Below are 21,579 nucleotides of genomic sequence, written 5' to 3' on the forward strand. Positions count from 1 at the left end.
CCACTGGACGATCGTGGCGAGGGTATTGTTGATCATTGCTTATCCGCTGGGTCATGGCCCTGTGCTAGTAAACCTTTACCGCGGGGTATTTTTGAGGTGTTGGTTCTCTCAAGAGCAGGCAGTCACTATGACTCTTTGAATGTGAAACAGTATGTCTATTGTCTGGGAATGAGTCAAGCAAGAAGGTCCAAAGATACACGATTGGGTATTCTAAGCATGTCGTATAGGATATCGCTATTGTTCCCGAGTTCGTACTAGTAAGTACAAGATCCTTTGAAAATGCGGAGAGAGAAGTGGAGGCCAGGTTCATGACGATAAGACAAGGAATCCTACGGCCCGCAATCGCGGGTGCCAATCATATCCACTATAATGGTAATCGCGTCCAGGGCCTGTTGTGTGCCTTCTTGAGGAGCTTCTCATACCGTTTCTGATCGCTGGCGTTTCTGGAGGTCTTTGCAGTTGCAGTAATGCCAATTAGAGGCTTGAGATCGGCCTCGCAGACCATCCCAGACGGCGGCAACTCCCCCCTTTGAAAGTACTGTCGGATCGCCTTGTCAACACAGAGTGAGGGCGCAGCTAGAGTCGAATGCTGCGTTGGTCAGTATCCATGCTTTGTAGGTACGTGAATTGAACTTACTCCCTCCGAGTCTTGCTGCAAAACGGCAGAACCAGGGAATCTCTGTGACATTTTCTGTGCACTAAACAGGTTTAGCCAGAGGTCGGAAGGATTAGGGAGAAAAGGATATGCTTACTTGCTCAAAGGTGTCACCGGGTCAAGGATGTTGTTCACAAAAAGTAACGGATGGGACGTATTGCCTCCCACAAGTCCTATGCGATATTAAGCCGATGTAAAAAAATAGCGGAAGAAAGGGAGAAAGAGGTCCTACCTGACATCTGCCATTTAGGTGTGATGTTCCAACTCACACATCCCAGACGGAGACCAGCCCAATAATCTGCAAACATGGAACTGTCTTCTTTCAATGTCTTCCAGTACCGATGAAAGCTCTCTTCATCATTATTCTGCAGGTAGACTGCATCAGTACAGAGGACCGCCGAACTAGCATATACCTCATTCTGATCCGGCACCTGACAAACTGCTGACCATGGCCCGGCCTGGACGCACTGCGCAGAAGGACACAATGGCACGCGGGCGCTGCTCTTCAGATCTGCCACTGCGGCGCCATCGCCCCGGGCCAACTCACTTGCGTATTGTGCAAGAGGTGGAAAGCCCTCTATGGGTTGGTACATGGCCTGCCGTAGAATATTCTTGAGATCGCTCCACGTTACAAGCTCCGGCCCTCGGGTAGATGATGAAAACACAGGCAAGGAGGCGTTATATAGTGCATCCTCCAGCTCGAGATATGTTTGTTTGATAGCCGAGGCTCCGCCTTCTGAATACAAGGGACACTTTTCTGATCCGACGGTGTCGCAGTATTCCGTAAACCGGTCGAAGATGGCATCGGCATCTTTAATGGGGTTGGGCCCATCATCAAAATAGTACTTGTCCGCGTCGACCACCGCGTCCAGTACAGCGCGCTCTACGCGATCGGGATAGAGTGTTGCAAATGTGGCGCCCAGGACAGTCCCGTAAGAACGGCCCCAGAACAGTAGTTTCTCCTGACCGCGCCTCCATCTGGTTTGCGCCACGAAACGCTGATGCTGATCGTACCCATTGGCCCGGTCATGTTGTCGCTGTGCCGCTACACCTTGCTTCTCACGCCACTCCCCGTGTCGCTCAATGATTTCCAGCATATCCCGGGCCACCGGGGGTGTGTTCAAGTGCTCCCCCAAGGCCTCATCTCCGCCCTCAGGCGGAGTGGTCAGGTTGTTCGAACATCCCATGTTGAGAGCGATGGCACGCTCCCAGTTGCGTCGAAACGCACCGTCCCCACTCCCCAGCATACCTTCGGCCGCCACCTGCAGTTCCCAGTTCCTCTGCGCGAATATGTTGGGAAAGCAACTGAAGCCCGGGGTGGTGTTGTTTACGCCGCGAGGATCGAACCCAATCACGTCATAGTACTTATCGCGTACGTACTCTCCACGAGGTTCGACACTGAGATCTGTCTCTGCATCCATGATGGCCTGCAGGTTTCTGCCATCGAGGAGTACTTCGGCAACGCCAGAGCCACCAGGGCCTCCTGCATCCGCTATGATTAGACTCGGCCTTTAAGACGGGTAGTGAGAGCGATTGTACCGGGATTAATTAGTACTGCCCCGCCGTAGCGTGGATCTGTGACAGGCACTTTTGCTGGAAGACGAGTGATGGCGATCGCCAAGCGCTGGCCCTGACCGTCCGCACGATGGTAGTCCATCGGCACCTCCAGACGGGCGCACTGGAATCCCTTGAAGCAATCATAGTATTGCAGTGATGAGGAGGGGACGATCTGAATAAATTAGTTTTAGTTTCATACCAGGACTACAAGCTACATACCTCATCCCAAGCAAAATCTGACTGTGATGGCTGAATGGTTGTGTTGTTTGTGGTCGATACAGGCAGCGTCCACCATGTGTACCCGGCTAAGCACGCTAGGAACACCGATAGACCATGAAACAGATGCCGACGTGCATTGGTCTCTGGCCACAGGAGACGCTGGTTCGGTAGGGTCGTGACGCCGGTAAGCTTGGAACTCTCCATCGGTCGCACTGCCGGTATGGGGAAGCTTGGACAACATTAACCACAACCCGATGCTCATCTCTCGCGATAATATCGTGCGGGCCAGGAGGAGCCCGCCAGTTAAATGCTGGGTGGACATTGTCAAAGCTGATACGCTAGCAGGCTGGCTCGAGTGCTGGAGCTGGAAACTTCATTCGATTACCTATTAAGGGTGAAAGCAAGCCACTATCTGTCTCTGCAGGTTTTGAGTCGGGCCCACAAATGGAGAGCCAGAGATTTCCAATCATGATCAGGGATGAGAGGTGATCAGCTGTCAGGATTGGGCTGCAAAGTGTCTCCAGCGTAAGCCGCTAATGTCGATGCGCAGCAAATGGGGGATGGAGAAAGACCAATGATGATACCCGAGAGAATTGAAAGGATGCCTGGTGCCTTCATTCATTCGCTTGCCGATCCCTTCTATTCAGTCTGTGCCTGTCTGTAGATGGTGCAACGATCCCACTCTTGAGCTGTCTACTCGTATTTGTCGATTGGCTGGCCTTATCTGACCGATAACCGCCCGAGAGGTACAATCCTGAGGCTATGAGGAATCACCCGAAATGTTCAGCGGGGTATTAGGGCAATGTCCATTCAAGACGCTGACCCGCACTTTTGATAAGGTATGCTACAATCTGCAGATCATGGTCACTTGTGGTGATCGACTTATACATATTCTGCCTCCTGTATGGTCAACATTCACCGAGTGAATCGGCTTCTTGGCGACGATCCGTGACATCGAAATTCGTAAAGCCTGTCCCGCCTACTTATAATGATGAGAATGGGGGGTCAATGGTGATCGATTCTATGCTCTTACAACCGACGCTGCCTCTTCCGTCTCTGCCGCTCCGGCTTATGCCCCAGTCGGTCGATGCGGTTCGGAATCCCAGCCTCGACCTCCACCAAGAGATCGATGAACCCGGTATAGTCGCCGTCAAGCTCGTCAGGAATAGGAGCGAGTTCCCTCACCTCAGGAAGTACCGTGTTTCAGAGCTTGCTGATGCGGATGAAGTCGCCAGGCACAGCCCCAAGCTCATGCTCTATCTGTGTCAGAGGGCAAGTCTCGCACAGACTGGTGCCGGGTCTGCAAGGCTCCATTGCGCACATATCGCTTGCCGGTCATATGCTGTAGCAAGAACGTGCGAAAGCGGAGCCATGTCATCGGCCCAGTGATCAAGGCGAGGTGAATCTCTCACTTCCCGGCGACGTTTGCCGAGACATGTCTGGATGTCTGGTGGCCTCGTCGATCTTTATGGTGTCGAAACAGTAGTAGCTCCTCCACTTGCAGAGATGTGTCTCCAACAGCGAAGTGAAGGTGAGGAACTCCGTGCGGTCTGCGCCGTACGGAGCCGTGTCCCAAAAGTCATGGAACAACGCTAAATTCTATGATGTATTGAGATTACATTATGCAGGTATAAATCTACTAATCTTATGCAGGCAGATATATCAAGCTAATAAAAGTAAGCTAAGAATTATAATCAAGACTATTAAGTATCTAATCAACAAATCATATATCGTAACTATCGATATCCCTGCTATTGATAAAAATATGATCTATATCAGCACAGTTTGATTTGAATTCTTACCTTCAAGATTACTAGCGTTGTTCCATAACTTTTGGGACACGGCTCCGTAGTTCGTCTGCCAAGGAAGCTCGAGTGCGGGAGGGATCTCGAAGGCCGCGGGCGCGCTCATCGGCGAGATCTGGGGACTATTGATCGGGATCTCTTGATGCCACGGGATGAAAGGTTCTCGTCATTCGTCTTCGTCAATGGAGGTCGCGCGATGATGGTAGCCAAAGGCGGGTTGTCAACAACCTTTGCTCTCGAGCCTATTGACTTTCGAGTCGAAGCGATGCACGCTATTTTCTTACTCTCTTTAGGTCGTCTCATAGGCGTAGGATCTTCAAGTCTCCATCGCCTCGTCAGTCTCGGGTCTGATGTTCAATTCGTCTGCGATGATGCAAGATGTGCTCGAGAGGACTACGAAGTATTGCCAGGGAAGTTGAGAAATCATCAAGTGTGAAGAGAAAACGCGTCACGACCTCGCGCCGATCACGTGGCATGACCCGTCCGCTTTCTCAATCGGGCAGTAGCCATTGAACTCATCAACTCATCAACTCATCACTTCAACATTCTTGGGATTTATTTCAGACACCGCAACAATCTTGAGATTGTTGATGCCAGTCTGCTGCCAAGATGATATTTGTCCTGCAGATGAAGTCCCACTTTCTCAACCATCAGTTGCACTTCTGTCACCAGGCTCACCAGCCCCGCACGCACCACCAGAAACGGCTAATGCAATAGCCTTATCAGTCATTGCTACAGTGGTACTAGGTAGACTACAGGATACTACGCCGAGCCGGTCACAATCTGCCTCCACCTCTTCGTCTCTTCTCCAATCGGCAATGATCTGAGAATGAGTTGGTGTTTGCAGCATGATACCATAATTGTCGATCCTCACCAGGATCGGCACTGTCGGAGGCACTGTTCAACTCCCTTGCTGGCCACGCCAAGTCTCGTCACTTTACCCCGGCCTTTCCCCCACCGGACTCTAGTCCCCTTAGCTGATGTCTTCACCTGATCCGGTAAACCATTCTTTTCCTCCGTTTCGTCTTTCCTGACACACTGTAGGCAATTCACTACCTGTTCTTGCCAGGTATAACTCACAACGTGTTCTCACCATCCGGCTAATGCGTCGTTGACAGCCAGGGATCACGGAACCGAGGAAATTCACACTCCAGCTTGGGCAGCATTCCAGAGCTTCCAAGACTCATTAGACGCCTTGAGGAAGTCGCATTCCAGATGGTATCGCTGGGCATTGAATCTCGATTCGAATAAGGTTTATTCGCACGATGGCCCGTTGGTGCCGGTATCTCCGATCCCCAGGGATTCGCGAGGAGGTCCATGGTGCCTCACCAAACCTGGATTGCAAGAACGACAACATCGGCATCACAGTCTTGGAAACATCTCCAGGCGGCCCTGGTAGCACTGGAGCTGCCAAAATCCAGGCTGCGGAGGCAGTGGGTGGCAGGAAAGGCAGGTATCTGCTCTATGCAGGGTATGTTATAGTCACTCTGAATGACTCACCAGGTGCTAACCGCTATAGTCTGGCGATGATGATGGTCATCTAGTAGGTCTGGTCAAATCATTGACGGGGCATATCCTAACTACCTATCTTCTAATCTGTAGTGAGCTGGACAACGCGACAGTTGGAACTTATCGCAACTTCGCAACTTCCGACTTCGATGCCCTGTCGAAGCTCGCCACCTTGAATACAGCTGCGAGCATCATTTCCGCCGTGACAAAACCTCCGATCGCTAAAATCTCGGATGTCCTTGGGCGAGGCGAGGCATATATTCTCGCCGTATTGTGTTACATCCTATCTTATGTCCTTTGTGCCTCTTCCAAAACTTTCGATACCTACGCAGGCGGCTACGTCTTCTATTCCATTGGTCAAGCCGGGACTTCTTTGCTCAATGCCACGATCGTGTCTGATCTATCTTCCATGCGATGGCGAGGCTTTGCTTACAACATTCTCTATGTCCCTTTCCTGATTACTCCATGGGTGTCCGCCTTCATTGTCGATAGTGTTGTCAATGGAATTGGCTGGAGATGGGGGATTGGCATGTTCGCCATTTTGATGCCTTTTGGAGCTAGTTTCATCATTACTACGCTGTTCATCTTTCAGTGGCGAGCCAGAAAGTCAGGGCTGGTCTTGACTGAAAAGCTAAGCATCTATGAGTTTTGCTCGCGCATCGACTTGGGTGGTCTCATTCTTCTTAGTGGCGGGTTTGCCCTGATCCTGATCCCGATCACGTTGGCTGCCACTGTTGCGGACAGGTGGAAGGCGCCTTGGGTTGATGCTCTCATTGCGGTGGGCGCGATTATCCTAGTGTGCCTCTACCCATATGAGAAGTACGCAGCCCGGCATCCTGTTGTCCCAGTGCACTATTTTCGTAATCTGTCTGTCCTCATCCCGGTTGTCCTGGTTGCAATCGACAACATCAGCTTCGGTGCCACGCATACTTATTTGTATGTCTGGTCCATGGTCTCTCACAACTTCAATGCCCGAGATGCCCAGTTTATCTATTACGCAAACGGGGTCATGCAGGCTTTGGTAGGGATGGCGACGGGTCTTATCATGTATCGCATGCGGTCCTACAAGTGGATTGGAGTGGCAGGTGCCATCATTCGCATGGTCGGATATGGAGTGATGGTCCGGCTACGTACGAATAAGAGCTCTGTTGCCGAGCTAGTTGTCGTGCAGCTCGTTCAGGGGATTGGAAGTGGCATCATTGAAACGGTCGCCGTGGTGGCTGCTCAGATTGCCGTATCTCATGCTGAAATGGCCCAGGTCACGTCCCTGGTCATGCTGGCCGCCTACCTCGGTAACGGAATCGGATCTTCTATTGCAGGAGGGATTTATTCAGGGGAATTACGCCAGCAGCTACGGTTGCACCTTGGGCCCGAGGTGAGCCCGACCGAGGTGAAAAAACTGTACAATTCGATCACAGGCACGTTGCCCGCTTCGGGGTCCCCCGAGCGGATGGCGATAGATAGAGCTGTCAGTGCGCCCTACTCCGTACAATGGGGTGAAAGTTTTGCTAACTTGAAGTAGTATTCTGATGTTATGGGGTTTGTCTACCCATCACATTCATTAATAACCCCCACTAACCACAGCAGACTCATTACTATTGCGGCTCTTGCTTTCTCCGCCCCTGTCGTGGTACTGTCGTTACTGCTGCCGAATAAGAAGCTTGGGTAGGACCACCCGTTTGGATTCGTGACTGTGGCTAATTCACTTCCAGAAATGGGCACAATCTCATGCAATCTAAAGGCAGCCCTGCCTCTTCAGACGTGCCTTCCTTGAATGATGAGAAGAGTCAGAAAGTTTAAATTCAGATATGCCATGATCGTGCTGTGATTATACATTATATACAGTGCAAATTGTACCGGCTAGACCGAGTAAGCCGGACTTTTTATATACTCCTTGCTCTTCATTTTCCCGGGGAGCCCAGCAGACAGATGAACTTCCGATTCGGCGTATCATCCAGCGCGTTCTTAACCAAGTTCCACACATTCAAATCGTACGCCTCGCCGATGTGACCGACCGGGTCCAGCGGACAGGTATCCTGCACCCACTCATTCCGCACGCCGTCCTCATGCACGAAGGAGGTACTGGTGGGGGTCACCATCTCATCCAACTTGGAGGCAATGACCGTCAAGCTGTTTCCACTCTGCACGATGGGCTCCCCATCATTCAACCTTTCGACGGCCGCACCATCGGGGCCCAACTCATCGCACGCGGGACAACCCAGGGTATCCAGCACCTCGCCGACGGCCTCGCGCGACACATCCCCGAACAGATAGGCGAGATTGTAGATCCCGATGAAGGTGGTCCCCCGCGTCGGCGGCGCGATGGCCACCATCTTGTCCACCAACTCGGAGATGCCGTCCTCGAACTTGGGAACGTATAGCGTCTGGAACGCCCCCTCGGAGTGACCGACCAGGTCGATCTTCTCCGCTCCGGTCTCCTGGTGCACCTCGCGGATGTAGTCGGCAATGTCGGCGGCGGACTCGTTGATGGACTTGAGGCCGCCGAGGAAGGGAAAGCCGGCGTAGGCGCCGTAGGTCTCGGCGTAGGTGCAGTAGCCCTGGGCCTGGAGCCATAGCTGCAGGTAGTTCAGGTCCTCGTAGTAGGTGGCGCCCAGGCCGTGCAGCAGGACGACGGGGTTGGGGTGGTCGGTGCTGCGGCAGGCGAAATCATTAATGGCGTAGCCGAAGGCCGTGGTGAGGGTGGCCGCGGTGGCCAAGAGAGTTGAAGGGTGCATGTTGGTGGTATTTATCCAAAACTGAAAGAGTGTTATGCAGTTGGATTTTACTGTAAATCTAGCCAATATCCAAGAAAAAAAAGTTAACGATCGAGTGGGAGACCCAAAAGCACGCGTGCCCCGACAACCCAGAATGAAGAAATGAAATGAGCAAAAGAAAAGCTCTACAGAGGGCCATCCGCGCAATTTATCCCATTTCCAAGCTAGCCTAACCAGCGCGATCAGCGATCAGCGAAGTGCGATCAAGAACGAGTACATCGTAGTGTGTCTAGGACTCTAGTGCCTGTCAATCTATCCAGTCCCCTCTCGCAAATCCCTATCCTAATCTCAGCCCCAAACCTGGCAGCAAGCCGGGGAAATTACATTCGACCTATCCATTCCTGTCATCATTGTGCAGAAACTCACCCAACCACTCAGACGAGCATGGGCTGAATCCGCGATCGGATAGCCCTCACCAGTCACCAGTCACCACTGACCAAGCCGATCACCGCGGCGCAAATAGATTAAATATTGAAAAAAACTCGGCTGCAAAAATGGTGGAGAGAGAATGCATCTTGTGATTGGGGTTGGCCATTGGTCTGGCTTCTTGAGCTGGGACGGGATGGGCGGGAAATGAAATGAACTATCGATCGATGATCCACTTTCAGGTGGGTTTGTGGTTTTCAGCTTGAGGGATTTGCTTTGTACTGGATCGGGGATTGGGGATTGGGGATTGTGGCTGGCTGGCTGGTATTTCTTCTTTTTTTTGTTTGGGAGGATGTGATGTGTGGTTTAGAAGAGTCTGAGTTCAAGATTGTAGGGTAAGATGGATGCAGAAGTTAGTTCGGGTTAGGGACTGACTGCTGCGCTGAGTTGAGTTAGTTTCTTGGAACTTGGAAAGATTAAGAAAAGAAGAGAGTGGTTTTTCGGGTGGGTCGTGAATGACACACGGTGCCTGCCAAGACCTTCCCTCGTGGAGTCAGCTCAGGGGCTTGGGTTGAAGAATAGGGTTGCTTGGGTTTGATGGGAAACGGGAAGCTTACCTCGAGTTTCTTGGTCTAGGATGTGCTTTGGCGGGTTGATCAGGCGTTTTGGTGTTAATCGAGACTTGCATTGTATTGTGTCTTGTGGTTCATTGTGTCGGAGGGACTTGGAGGGTTGAGCGATCATATCTATCCTTCAACTTACAGTGGTTCCACTTTTTATTCCCTCCACGATAAACTAGTAGTTGTTGTGATGGTATCTGGCTGTCTTGCGCGATTCTGCGCAGAGTCATCGTTGCTGCCGGAATACGGATGCTGCACTGGTAGGCGGCGAGTTACTAAGTAGGTACTGTCTCTTAAGACAGATCGCAATTGCTAAAACTATTACAGCTGCTGACCACTACACCAGGAGTATTCGCAGAGAATAAATTATAAGTCTAACATTATGTACCGTGTAATGTACAGGATGCACGGATCACGGCGGACGATACAGAGAAAGGAAAACTCCGGCAATGCAACACGAGTCTATCTGGGGGAATATGTATGTGTAGATGCAGCCAGAACACAGAACAGAAGCGAATAATGAGGACAACCAGAGCCTGCGTTGCTATCGCTGTGGTCGGGGTAAAGAAGAAAAGAGGAGAGAAGATAAAGCGAGGTGGGATATCACGAAGCAGCTTACTCGGCCTTCTTCGAGGCCTTGGTACGCAATTTCATGAGCACGTAGACCAGAGCGTACGAGCTGATGGCGAACAACGCCACGATCGCAGCGTCACGCCATCCGTAGTAGTAGTGCTTCAGGTTGATGGTGACAAGATAGTCGCTGCCCTTCGTGTACTCGCACACTCGGCAGTTGGACGTAGCGTCGGGATCCACCAGATTCATGCGGGCGCCCATGCCGCTCATGAACTCGGCCAAGTACTCCTTGCAGGTCGTGCCGTTCGGAGGATCGAAGAGAGCGAATTCGGATTCCTTGCAATGCACGGGCGAGTCCCACGTCGTGAACACCAGCAGACTGCCCATCAGGTAGTTGAAGGGGTTCATCCAATAGATCCAGTACCGCCAGAAAGCCTGGATCTGCGCATACGGAACCAAGACACCACAGAAGGAGGCGAGGGTACCAATAATCAGGGGGTTGATCAACGAGGCGAAGATGGCGTTGGGAGCGTAGGCGGAGATGAATTGGCCGATACCAGTGTACACGAACTCGTACATCAACATCACGAAGAAAACACCTCCGGCCTTGTTCGAGTCGGATGGGAAGCCGACCGTGTAGTACCAACAGACGAAGTACAATACTGCACAGATACAGAGATAAGGAATCTCCGAGACGATCAAACCGGTGACAAAAGCAATCCAAGAATACATCTTTGACTTCTTCTCACGTGCATCGTAGATATCACGACGTTCAAGGAAGAGAGGCTGCAATTGGTTGATCACACCGGGAGCAACGAAGATGAAGTTAAAGATGGTAAAAAGTCGGAGCTGGACGGCCCCAACATGGTCATTAATCATCCAGAAAGAGAAACCGTTGAACAAAGCGGAACCGATATGGAGAGCGAGCTTGTTGTTGACATAGTCCGTATTGCGATAAACAGCAACACAAGACCGCTTGGTAACAATCAAAGTCTGCTTCCAAAGAGGCATGGCAAATTCGTGACCGTCATCGACAGTACCCGGAGGCTTGGAGGCGGCTTCACTGACAATGGCATCCAGTTCACTGACAGCCTTGGAGTGTTCCGGCGACTCGCGCCAGATCTGGTTCCAGTCACGACCCTGAGACAGAGCGCCAGAGACGACGTCAATCATATGTTCGGCAGGGTTAGTGTTAGGCGGGCATGGGGCATCATAGCGAGCGAAGTAGTTCTTGACGGTCTGACCGTTGTCACCAATGTCACCGAAGTAGACCATCTTTCCACCCTTGGCCAAGAGCAACAGGGTATCAAATTCGGCGAACAACTGCGCAGAGGGCTGGTGAATAGTCACCAAGACAGCCTGGCCGATGTCGGCAAGCTTCCGCAGGAAACGAACAGTGTTGTAGGCTGATTGACCATCCAAACCAGACGTCGGCTCGTCCAGGAAGATGAGAATGCTTGGCTTCGAAACGAGTTCAACACCGATGGTCACGCGCTTGCGCTGTTCCACACTTAAACCAGCGCCAACACGGCCAATCAAGGTATCGGCGATATCATGCAGTTCCAGAAGATCAATAATAGTGTCGACGTACTTCAATTTCTCCTCGGGGGGCACCTCGCGCGGTTGACGGAGCAAGGCCGAAAACTCCAACGCCTCACGGACAGTGGCGAAAGGCTCATGGACATCAAGCTGTTCACAGTAACCAGCGGAGCGTTGGAAAGAGACCGGAAGGGGGCGCCCATCGACCATAATGGAACCATGAATGGTACCCTCGGTTTTGCGCTGAGCCAGCACATCCAAAAGCGTGGTCTTACCAGCACCAGAGGAACCCATCAGGGCACCCAGCATACCAGGCTTCACCCAGCCGTAGACATTATCGAGGAGGACTCTATCGCCGGTTGGGGTCTTGACGGTGTATTTCAGATCCTTCCAGGTGAAAACGGAGGTGTTCCGCACCAATTGCTTGTCAATGTCTTCCTCGCTCTGAGAGCTTTCGTCGCTGGGAGTCTTGCCCTTTTCGACAGCCTGGGATTCCTCATCACGGCGTGCGACTTGGTGATGCTGGTTGAGCCTTTCGCGCGGGATCAGGAGGGAAGCGCCATTCTCCCCAGGAGCCTTCCAACGAGTGGTAGCGATGATGGTGGCCGCTGCGAACAGAGCCCACCAAGCCCAGAGAATACCGAAGTTGCGCCACACGTGACTGTGGTTGTACGACATGGAAGCGAGGTAAGCATCTCCCGTAACATAGGTCTGCCCGGGCACGGCACCACCAACACCTGCGCAAGACTGAGGACTACTGCCATCGTAGCCAGGACCATTGGGGATCAAATTAGCGCCCACACATGGGATAATCTTGTTGTGGAACTCGTTCGAGAGCAGTGCGTCAAAGCCGTAAGCCAGAGGGTTGATCCAGTAGATCCAACCAAACCAGGGGTGCATCTGGGGCTTCTTGATCATGTAACCAGTGTACATGATCAAAGCAGAGATGAGGAAGCCAGACACTTTGGAAGCACCGTCAAAGGTACTGAAGACAGCACCGCAAGCACGGAACAAGGCAGTCATGGCCTAGTTAATTTAGGTCAGCGAGGAACACTTCTTCCGGAGTTGTCAAGACATACCATGGTGGCGGTGAAAACCAGAATCCAGTAGGTAAAGAAAGCACCGGCCGACATAGTCAGGCCGACCATAAAGTAGACGACAAGGGAAAAGACACTAATCTGGAAGAGAAGCACAGGAATATCGGCGGCGATTTGGGCAATGCAGAATGCAGCCGGGTGAAAGTAGGCGAAGCCTTTGTGCTTCACCAAAACAGGGCGACCATTAAAGGAGTCGGTCACTTCTGCCATGGCAAGCAGACTGTTGTACAAGAGCGAAAAGAAAAGAGCACCGGATTTGACGAAGAGACCGCCTGAGTTGTTGGGAGCATTGTAGAACAAGGAGCCAGCAATCAAGGCTTGGACCAGGGTGGAGACCTGCTTGATGATAAAGGTGGCCTTATCACCCCACAGAATTTGGTACTGCCGGGTGACACAGGTTTTGACCTGGGTTATGAAATCAACTGTTAGGGGGCTTGACTTGGGTAGCTTCTTGTTCTTCTCCTGAGCGACAGAGGTTCTGAAGTCCTCGGTGCGCTCGCGAGCAATATCGGTGTCAGGGTAGTTGTATTCGGCGTGCATCTGAGTGTAGATCGGCGACTTCTCGTATTCGGCGAGGACCATCTCCGCATTGCGAGGAAAGCGGTTTTCGTAGCCAGGTCTGATCTTGCGTTCAGTGGGAACCGTGATACCGGTCAAGTAATCAGCCACGTTTGAACCATCGCGGCAAACGAAGCCGAGATCCTCCATGAATGGGCGCGCTTGTTCCATCGGACCATAGTAGATCTCCTTGCCTTCGTCGAGTACAAGCACCTTGTCGAACAAGTCATAGATACCATTACCAGCCTGGTAGAGCGTGACAATAGTGGACAGACCGAGCACGTCCGTCATGGCCCGGATGGCCTTAGTCCACTCCAACGCAGTGCTGGCGTCCAAGCCACGGGTGCTGTTGTCCCAGCAGAAGACCGAACCGCGAGTAGCAAGACATTCGATAATGGAGACACGCTTGCGCTCACCACCCGAGACACCTCGAACATACTCGTTACCGACCTTAGTGTCGTTCGTATGCGTGATACCCATGGACTTCAGCAAGAACTCCTTGGCCTCCTGGCGATAGGCCTCTGCCGACTCCACGCCGTTGGGGAGAGTGAAGGGGACCTTGAGACGAGTCGCAAAGTCCATCGTTTGACCTACAGTCAGGGTCGGGAAAAAGACTTCTTCCTCAGTGTTGATGACGATCTGACCACGGTAGTTGCCAGCCTCTTTGGCAGTCAACGAGCCGTAGTGGACGTCACCTTGTATCGAATTGTAGCCGAGGCGACGGTTGGCGAGCATTTTCAGGAGGGTGGTGCAGCCGGAGCCCGGGCGACCCAAGACCAACAGCATCTCACCGGGCTTGACACATCCGTGGCTATTTTGGAGGATCTGCCGCAGAGCGGGCTTGTTGCGGGATTCCTTGATGTGCTGGGGAACGTTGAACTGCGACAGGAAATTCTCGTTTACGGCGGCTTCGGCGCTGACGACTTCGACAGTCAAGTCCTTCCAGGTAACACCCAGTTGGCGAGGCTTGAGCCCGGATTGCATGTCGCGTTCGTGCTGTCTCTTGACTTCGGGCATCAAGGCCCAGTTCTCGGCGCGGCTGACGTTGGGGCCGCGAGCAGAGATGGCGGGGTCATCGTTCAGGACGGTAGCTGTGCTATCGGTGTCGTCCCTGCTGTCGAACATCCCCTGGGGTGTCGAGTAGGCTTCCTTTTCCTCCATGGTGAGAGAGGCGAGACAGCAATGATACCAAGTCTCGTTGTCACCCGATTACAGGGGTCTGGAGAGAAAACGGGCAAGCGACATGAGGGGCGAGGCGGTCCTATATACTCGGCGAACATTAACAATTTGAGGGAGGCCGTAGTGGGTCGGTGGGGGGGGGGCCTGGGCGAGATTCCGAAGATTGGATTTGGGCTCCACACGGCTATTTTGCGCAGTCGCGAATATCCGCTTAATCAGGCTTGGCACTGTCATGGATACGCATAGGAGCTGCCAACAGCAGATGAACACTGGGACAAACAGTCGCGGAGAGCCGACTCTCCGCGACCGTTGACGTGCATTTTGCATTGGTAAGCATAGGAACGGCGGTAAGGAGGATGACAGCTCCAATGAAAGCCTGGATGGAAGCTGGAGGAAGTTGTTGTGGAGTGGAGTTTCATTCTTCGGAATTCAAACCACGTGAAAATCTCTGACATGCCCTTCTCTCCGCTGACAAAGCGGATAAGCAATCAACTTTCTGTCCGAGATGGGGCTGAAGCGGGCTGACTCAGCGGATAACATCCTGCAGCCTCCGAACCAAAACCAGAACTGTCTAATCGGGATTCCGCCTCAGGGAACCTTAATGAACAACAAACCCTTCCTGGAAAAAAAATCTCTGATGTTACTGCATGGAACCAATCAAAGCTATGGCCCTCTCGACTTTCCTGCCTACCTAACCTATGAATCTAAGATCTAGAGGCTGAACGGCCCGGAGATAGGCCATAAGTCCAAGTGTCCGGTGGCTTCAACAGCCGTCAAGGCGATCATCACTTAGCAGATTCGATATGGTGCGTCATGTGAAAGTATGGGAGCTATCAACTCTCTACTTACTTACGACATATCCTGCTCAATGCTGGGATTGATTGTGAGGTTGTGAGTATGACCATGCTTTCAGTTGGGCTCCGATGCAGCCATTGTGCGTACACCGTACTCTGTCCTACCTAACAAGTTCCTCCAAGCTGCCACACTGACAGGTCATATTTTCTGTTGTTGGGGATGATCTTCTCACTTGGCTCATCATGCTCGGAAAACGCATCAGAAAGCAAGTTAAACGGAGCTAGATCTCTAACTCAATTTCGGATTTATCATCTCGTATCCCGGAGGCCCGTAAAAGCCGAGGCCGAACCAGCGCTCTCCACTTCCAACCTGGCGCCATTCAGGCACCACCGATCATGTCCTTCTAGCGAGTTCTAGCCTTTGACTGATGTCTCAGACAAACTATGCCGCCATTTGTAGGAGCTCTTGCGACTCCACTCGCGGTATAATCCTTCTTCCGCTCTCTCAGGGTCGATGAATCTACGGCAACCCTCTTGACAAGCTGACAACGAGCATCCCTGGTGATGAATAATCGATGGCTCGCGGCCCGTGACTTGGGGGTCCTTATCAGATCTGGGTCCGATTTCTGAAACGGTTCTCACTCTTTCTGGACCTTCATGCGATAATTGAGGCTGTTTGCCACTCCCGATCCTACAATCCGATGGGCTCATCTATCGTAGGCTAGGAGGGTCCAGCTATCGATCCAGTCATCGTGATCGCATTTTTCCTCACTGGGCTCACTGATGAGCGAAATAGCCAACACTAATGGCATTATCCTAACAGCTAAAGCAGTGCCTCTCTCCCTCGGTAACATGATCTCCCCAACTGTCAACCAGCCCAGTTGGGGTAGTGGTGGAGCAGGGAGGTGATACTATCCGACTCCCCGTTCTACCTTTCGGCTAAGCCTTCCTTGCTGGGGCCATCAACAGCCGCTGACTTGCAACCCCAGAACAAGACGCTCAGCAACAACAACGCCGTCCAAAAAGAAAACCAGTCACTCCCAAACCCACTCCTCAGAGTCACCACCTCTGCTGTCCAACCTTCGCAAGACCTTGCCTGGGGTACCCGGTCAATGCATGCCTTCTTGAGGAAAAGAAAAGAAACCTACACCTGGCTCTCGATCTGATCAAGTTTTTGCTTGTTAGCCCTAATCTGCATCAGCAATTTTTTCATTACTCCTGCATCGTGTAAGTCGTGGACGTCATCGTCATGGCTGGTGTTGCGGCGACCAGCGCTCACGGCGATTCGATCGTTTCTTTCTTGGAATTAGCTTTTTTCTACAGTTCTCGCATGGATTAAGAGTTTATGACGTCATCGAGGACGAAGCTCGACTTGACTCGAAATCCAAGGACTCCTTCCGCGACAGAGTGGTCACAATCCGGGATGTTCTCCCGAGAACTTGAAGGACATATTCGGCTAAAGCCACGGAGCTTGGGGGAGCTTGTCTGGCCTTCCTTGAGGGCGGGGACTGCGATGGAGAAACGCCGTATGGGGGCGGGCGGGAGGCGAATCGTGCGGAAGAGGCGTGATGGCTGGATAGATGGAGCCATAACGATCTTGATCAAGCTTGGATAATTGATTTCCACCCGGGTGATGTTAGTTTACTCTGTTTACGGTGATAGTTCGGATAATGGATCTCGCTTGTATGAGTGGTGTATCGTTCGAGGAGCGCGGTGAAGCCTATATATTGCGAGCACCCACCGTCCCGCCAGTCATGTGATCTTATCCTCTCACCCAATGCGGGCAGTGAAGCCTGCGATAATGCAGCTCCTCAGCACAGGACGGCTGCCTCTATCGCCACGACCATTCTTCATCCTGTTCGCGGAACGGCGATCAAGAACAATGCATTGCTGTGGTGGATCACGCCTGGGATTCTCGAAAGCTGGTAACCGGTCTTCAATCCCGAGTTGACTGGGTGAGTCGTGTTCGAGATGCTCAGTTGCCTTGGAATGGGCACAGGATAGCTCACCTTCATCGCCACTCAAGATCATCGGTACGGTCAATGGTGAGGGTAGCTGAGAACCTGACTAGCGACTACTTCAAGCTTGGTCCCGGGACAGGGAATAGGTTGTTGAGGTCGTTCCATCGTTTGCTCTGCCTTCTTCTACATCAACGGTATGCTAGATGACGATTTGCCGCAGGCGGGTCTGTACATACATGTGAGCGGTCCGGCAGGTAAGTCACTTCATTCATCTTCTTGCCTACCATTTGTACGGAATCGGTCAAAAGAAAGTTTAATCTTAATGCAGAATGCGAGAAACCCAAAATGTTCGTTCGTCATCATAAATCATATCACATAACGGAACCCCTTCTGCAGCCTGCGCGCCGCCGCAACATCGATCCCCTCCACCTCGGCCGTCCGCTGCAACCGGTCCAACTCCTGGTCCGTCAGTACGGCATCCTCGTCCTCCAGCCGCGCGAGCCGCTTGTTCAAAAACCGCAGATGGAAGTACATGAACACGGCCATGATGCCGCCCAGCGCCTGCATGCCGATACACACGCCCATGGCGAGGCGGTAGTACGGCGCGTCCTGCTCGCGGTAGGTGTAGGCGGTCCAAATGCTGGCGGAGTTGCCGATGGAGTTGATGAAGGCGTAGGCGGCGGCGCGCTTGGCGGGCGGGCGGGGGATGGCGTTGGCGATCCACGAGTACAGGGTGCCGTTCTGGGCGAACACAAAGTTCATCAGGAACATGGAGAAGTAGCGCGGGCCGAAATTCTCGGTTGTCATGAAGATGATGAAGCCGATCATCGTGATGGGGATCGGGTAGAGGAAGAACCAGAACCGGCTGCCGACCCGGTCGGACAGGTACGAGTGGAACAGGCTGTAGAACACCATGAACACGTACGGCGGCGCCACCAGCAGCAGCGAGATGATCTTGCTGTACCCCAGCGTCTCCGCCAGCGTCGGGAAGTAGTACTGGAACCCCGCCCCCGCCGTGATACACATATACGCGATCGCCAGCACGTACGTCTTGATATCCGTGAACGCTAGCTTCAGCCCTTTCAGCTGCGACATGCTCCCGCCTTCGTCGACGTCCGCCTCCGCGGCTTCGATGGCTAGTCGCCGGTTCGCGACATGTTTCATCTCGGGGGGAAGTAGTTTCCAGGTTTCCGGGAAGTCGGGTAGCAGGAGGCAGATCGCGATCCCGATGGCCACTGTGATGCTGCCTTCGATGATGTAGAGCCATTGCCAGGCCGCCATCCCGCGGTGGCCTTGTAGGCCCCCGAGAATTCCGGCGGCGATGAGATTGCCGAATGCACCGCTGACCAACGAGCCGGAGTAGAAGATGCTCATTCGGAAGGCTAGTTCGTTCTTGGTGTACCACTTTGACAGGTAGAAGAGGATCCCCGCGAAGAAAGGGGCCTCCACCAGCCCCAGGATGAACCGACATGCCACGATGCCCCCGTAGCTGGTTACTTGGCTGGTCAGGGCCGAGACGAGGCCCCAGGCGGTGGTGAAGAATCCCAGGTAAAGCGACGGGCGGCCCATGTAATTGAGGAGCAGGTTCGAGGGGACCTGCATGAGGATGTATGCGACGAAGAGGATTGATAAGCCGGTTTGGTATTGGGAGTCGTTGAGGGAGAGGTCCTGCTCGAGACCCTGGAGTTTGGCGGCGGCGTAGTTGTTGCTGGGGTCTATCAGCTTTGGTCGCGGGTTGAGAAGATGCAATGCACATACCGATCGATGTAGTTCATAAGATAGACGAGAATGACCAGTGGCATGATCAGACTGTCAATTCTTCGTCGCAGCTTCTTTTCTACCACCTTCTCATCCTCCGTCAGTTGAGCCATTTGGACAACCTCCTCATGGGAGACGTCGACTTTGTCGCCCATGGCCTCATGGTCGGTGATATATTTCTTGGTCATGATCGAGGAATGGCCCGGGGTAGGTTGAAGTTGAAAGGGTGTATGATTGCCGACGAGCATAGAGGAGATGCTGATCAATTATATACCACTTCTAGTCCGAGACATACAACATAGCATGACCGAGCCCAGAAAGCGTGGGGGGATGCTATGACATCGATCCAAGTCAGCACCCAAAGGCGGGGAAACAGAAAGTTTGATTGTTAAACGCGGGGAGAAGAAGTCTGGGGTTCGGAGGTTGCCCCCACTTGGTGCTCAATGGCAATGGAGGGTGAATGCGGTGCTGCTGAACATCGGAGGCTGTCCGAGAGCTTCCTATCTTTCGTTTCTGCTTGGCACACGGGATGACCGGTTTCTTCACCAATGGGCACTGGGAGTAAAACCTCTGCAGCCACCCATTTAGGCAGATCCCTCCTCCCCGGGAAGCTTGATCGGCCAGTCAGAACTATTTGCACATACGTACGAAGCAGACATTGGATCGTCGAGTCCTGCCTCCATCAAGCCATGCAACGCCGTCTAGGCCTCGGCTCGCACCATCTCCGATCCTACCTTGCAGAAGATGGTCAGGTGTTTAATGATGCATGGATCAAACACTCAACCGTCTCTACTGCAACGCTCTTTATCATCATCCATTCTAGGTGACTCGGTCCAGTCCCTCTTGGACAAGCCAGAAAGGCCAGGCACAATGGTATTGTCTCACTCAATGACTCGAATCAAAGAGGCGCAGATCTTGTATCTCAGCCCTCACCTCCTTGTAGTATGCTAGTGGAATTCTGTTCGTTCACAATCTCTCTTTCGAGAATCCAAATGTGCAACCACAACAAAGAAGCTTGAAACAATGACCCAGCAATATCAACCACAACCAATGAACAATGGATACTCTAACAAAGGGGTATGATCTCACAAGTCTTCCAGCGGAAGTATAAATTTGGCGCAACTCAACAGGACCCGGGTTTACAGTTCGCAGTTTACAGTTCACAGATAAACAACTAAACTAGGAAATTCATCACAGACTTACACTTAGTATGGCTTCCCCAACTCTTTGTGGCACTCGCTGCCGGACCGACTTTATGCATTCCGAGCAATTCCTCATCGGCGGAGTCGTGCGGCTTGGAAACACGTATTACGCGCTGACAGTTGTCCAGCCATTTCTCGAGTACGTGGAAGCTCTCTCTGGGGAGCATTGGTCTCAGAGGACGCATGAAATATGCCGGCCCAGACAAGTATACGATGTCCGCACCGGCGTTCTGCTCGGTCGGCTACCCGTGGCCCCGGATACGCCATGGGAAGCCGACGAGAGGTTCTACTGCCGCGATCTAGGCTGGGCACTCGTGGAGCTCGCGGACCAAAATACCCTGTGGACCAATGCTCGGGTGGTTGACTGGGAGATGGAGAATCAGCCATCCTGGCCCAAACGCACGGGCTTCGCCATCGAACCCCGGAAAGGGGGCCGACCACCCCAGCTGGTGGGATACTTCCGCGGCCCTGACGACCACAGAAGAGTGGTAAGTATAGTCGCGAACGAATTGGAAAAGGAGATCGTCTGCCGGAAGCATGGAAAAGTGGATGTAATGACCCCTTCCGATGCTTATCGCTTGTATCTTTCATGCCCGTACCGCTCCTATTTTGCGGGTGGCTGGGTGCTGGATCAGCCTAATGAGCCTGATGGCTCGTTTGTCGCGCTTATCCTGCCTGGTTCATCGGAGGGTGATAATAAAGCGATTGGGTCGTCTGCGGCGGAGATTCTCGATGATATCAAGGGGAATACGGGTGAGGATGTCATTTTGTGTTGAATTGGTTATTAATGGATCAGCTCATATATATGTTTAGAGGGAATGATTTAAAGTATATATTTCCAGCTACTGCAAGTACTAACTTACACTTACTGATCTATGGTGATCTGAGGTAAAACAAGGATAGGGTAAGGTGTAAAGTAATAGAGTATTTCATCGAGGATCGATCAGTAAAGGAATGTTGATTCATAAGGATAAGGATATGCCTGCTCTGAATGTACTCAGGACGATGAATGGTGTTCATTCAACCGTTGAGTCGGAAGACTTATTCCTGAGGCATCAACATCGGTGCCTGGACCAGCGAAAGAACCAGTCCAACCACGCTAGCCTCTTTGGGCCAACCCACCAACTGCCCAGTGTGGACCAACTCTTTCTCTCTCTTTCTTCTCTCTGTCTCTGCCGCTTCACTCCTCATCTTCTACTCTCGTCTGCTCGCATCTGCCTGAAAATCAACCAACTCTCCCGAATCATTCCCCAGCTCAAAGTCTCGGTGTCTCGAATTGACACCATGGTTTCTAGCTTTTATATCAGATAGCCTTTCGCCAACCCACCCATCCAGTCTTGAACGCGCCACGGATCCATCCAGAAGAAAGTGGTGGTGGCGAAACACGGTACCGACCGTGAGCCCACTCCAAAA

General features: G+C 52.4%; 7 protein-coding genes across 7 annotated transcripts; 3 read left to right on the top strand and 4 right to left on the bottom strand.

Moving 5' to 3' along the window:
- Positions 1–203: 203 nt before the first annotated feature.
- BO97DRAFT_479425 (putative proteinase) lies at positions 204–2,692 on the bottom strand. The gene is made up of 6 exons (XM_025700693.1): positions 2,432–2,692; positions 2,195–2,384; positions 888–2,138; positions 753–828; positions 638–698; positions 204–589 (listed from the first exon to the last, which is right to left on the bottom strand). The coding sequence occupies exons 1-6, from the start codon at positions 2,633–2,635 to the stop codon at positions 365–367; spliced, it is 2,007 nt and encodes a 668-aa protein (XP_025549306.1). The 5' UTR covers positions 2,636–2,692; the 3' UTR covers positions 204–364.
- Positions 2,693–3,210: 518 nt separating this feature from the next.
- BO97DRAFT_416185 (uncharacterized protein) lies at positions 3,211–3,820 on the top strand (the record flags this gene model as incomplete). Its single annotated transcript, XM_025696426.1, has 2 exons — positions 3,211–3,270; positions 3,401–3,820. 2 exons carry the CDS (start codon positions 3,211–3,213, stop codon positions 3,818–3,820), a joined length of 480 nt encoding a protein of 159 aa, XP_025549307.1.
- A 1,681-nt stretch (positions 3,821–5,501) lies between these two features.
- On the top strand, positions 5,502–7,530 carry BO97DRAFT_373046 (putative siderochrome-iron transporter; the record flags this gene model as incomplete). The annotated part of the gene is made up of 5 exons (XM_025692888.1): positions 5,502–5,711; positions 5,756–7,213; positions 7,268–7,284; positions 7,333–7,410; positions 7,458–7,530. Coding segments are annotated over 5 exons (1,836 nt in total), but the record flags the coding sequence as incomplete, so codon positions are not given.
- A 30-nt stretch (positions 7,531–7,560) lies between these two features.
- BO97DRAFT_407083 (esterase/lipase family protein) lies at positions 7,561–8,603 on the bottom strand. Its single transcript, XM_025695566.1, has one exon. The coding sequence runs from the start codon at positions 8,478–8,480 to the stop codon at positions 7,647–7,649; it is 834 nt and encodes a 277-aa protein (XP_025549309.1). The 5' UTR covers positions 8,481–8,603; the 3' UTR covers positions 7,561–7,646.
- Positions 8,604–9,904: 1,301 nt separating this feature from the next.
- Positions 9,905–14,433, bottom strand: BO97DRAFT_444834 (putative ABC multidrug transporter; the record flags this gene model as incomplete). The annotated part of the gene is made up of 2 exons (XM_025698495.1): positions 9,905–12,643; positions 12,697–14,433. 2 exons carry the CDS (start codon positions 14,431–14,433, stop codon positions 10,121–10,123), a joined length of 4,260 nt encoding a protein of 1,419 aa, XP_025549310.1. The 3' UTR covers positions 9,905–10,120.
- A 3,011-nt stretch (positions 14,434–17,444) lies between these two features.
- BO97DRAFT_456739 (putative MFS transporter) lies at positions 17,445–19,182 on the bottom strand. The gene is made up of 2 exons (XM_025699184.1): positions 18,965–19,182; positions 17,445–18,914 (listed from the first exon to the last, which is right to left on the bottom strand). The coding sequence occupies exons 1-2, from the start codon at positions 19,150–19,152 to the stop codon at positions 17,573–17,575; spliced, it is 1,530 nt and encodes a 509-aa protein (XP_025549311.1). The 5' UTR covers positions 19,153–19,182; the 3' UTR covers positions 17,445–17,572.
- A 992-nt stretch (positions 19,183–20,174) lies between these two features.
- On the top strand, positions 20,175–20,942 carry BO97DRAFT_426682 (uncharacterized protein; the record flags this gene model as incomplete). The annotated part of the gene is made up of 1 exon (XM_025697144.1): positions 20,175–20,942. One exon carries the CDS (start codon positions 20,175–20,177, stop codon positions 20,940–20,942), a length of 768 nt encoding a protein of 255 aa, XP_025549312.1.
- Positions 20,943–21,579: the final 637 nt, after the last annotated feature.

Source organism: Aspergillus homomorphus (assembly GCF_003184865.1).
Source record: "Aspergillus homomorphus CBS 101889 unplaced genomic scaffold BO97scaffold_31, whole genome shotgun sequence".
In the NCBI taxonomy this organism is placed as follows: domain Eukaryota; kingdom Fungi; phylum Ascomycota; class Eurotiomycetes; order Eurotiales; family Aspergillaceae; genus Aspergillus; species Aspergillus homomorphus.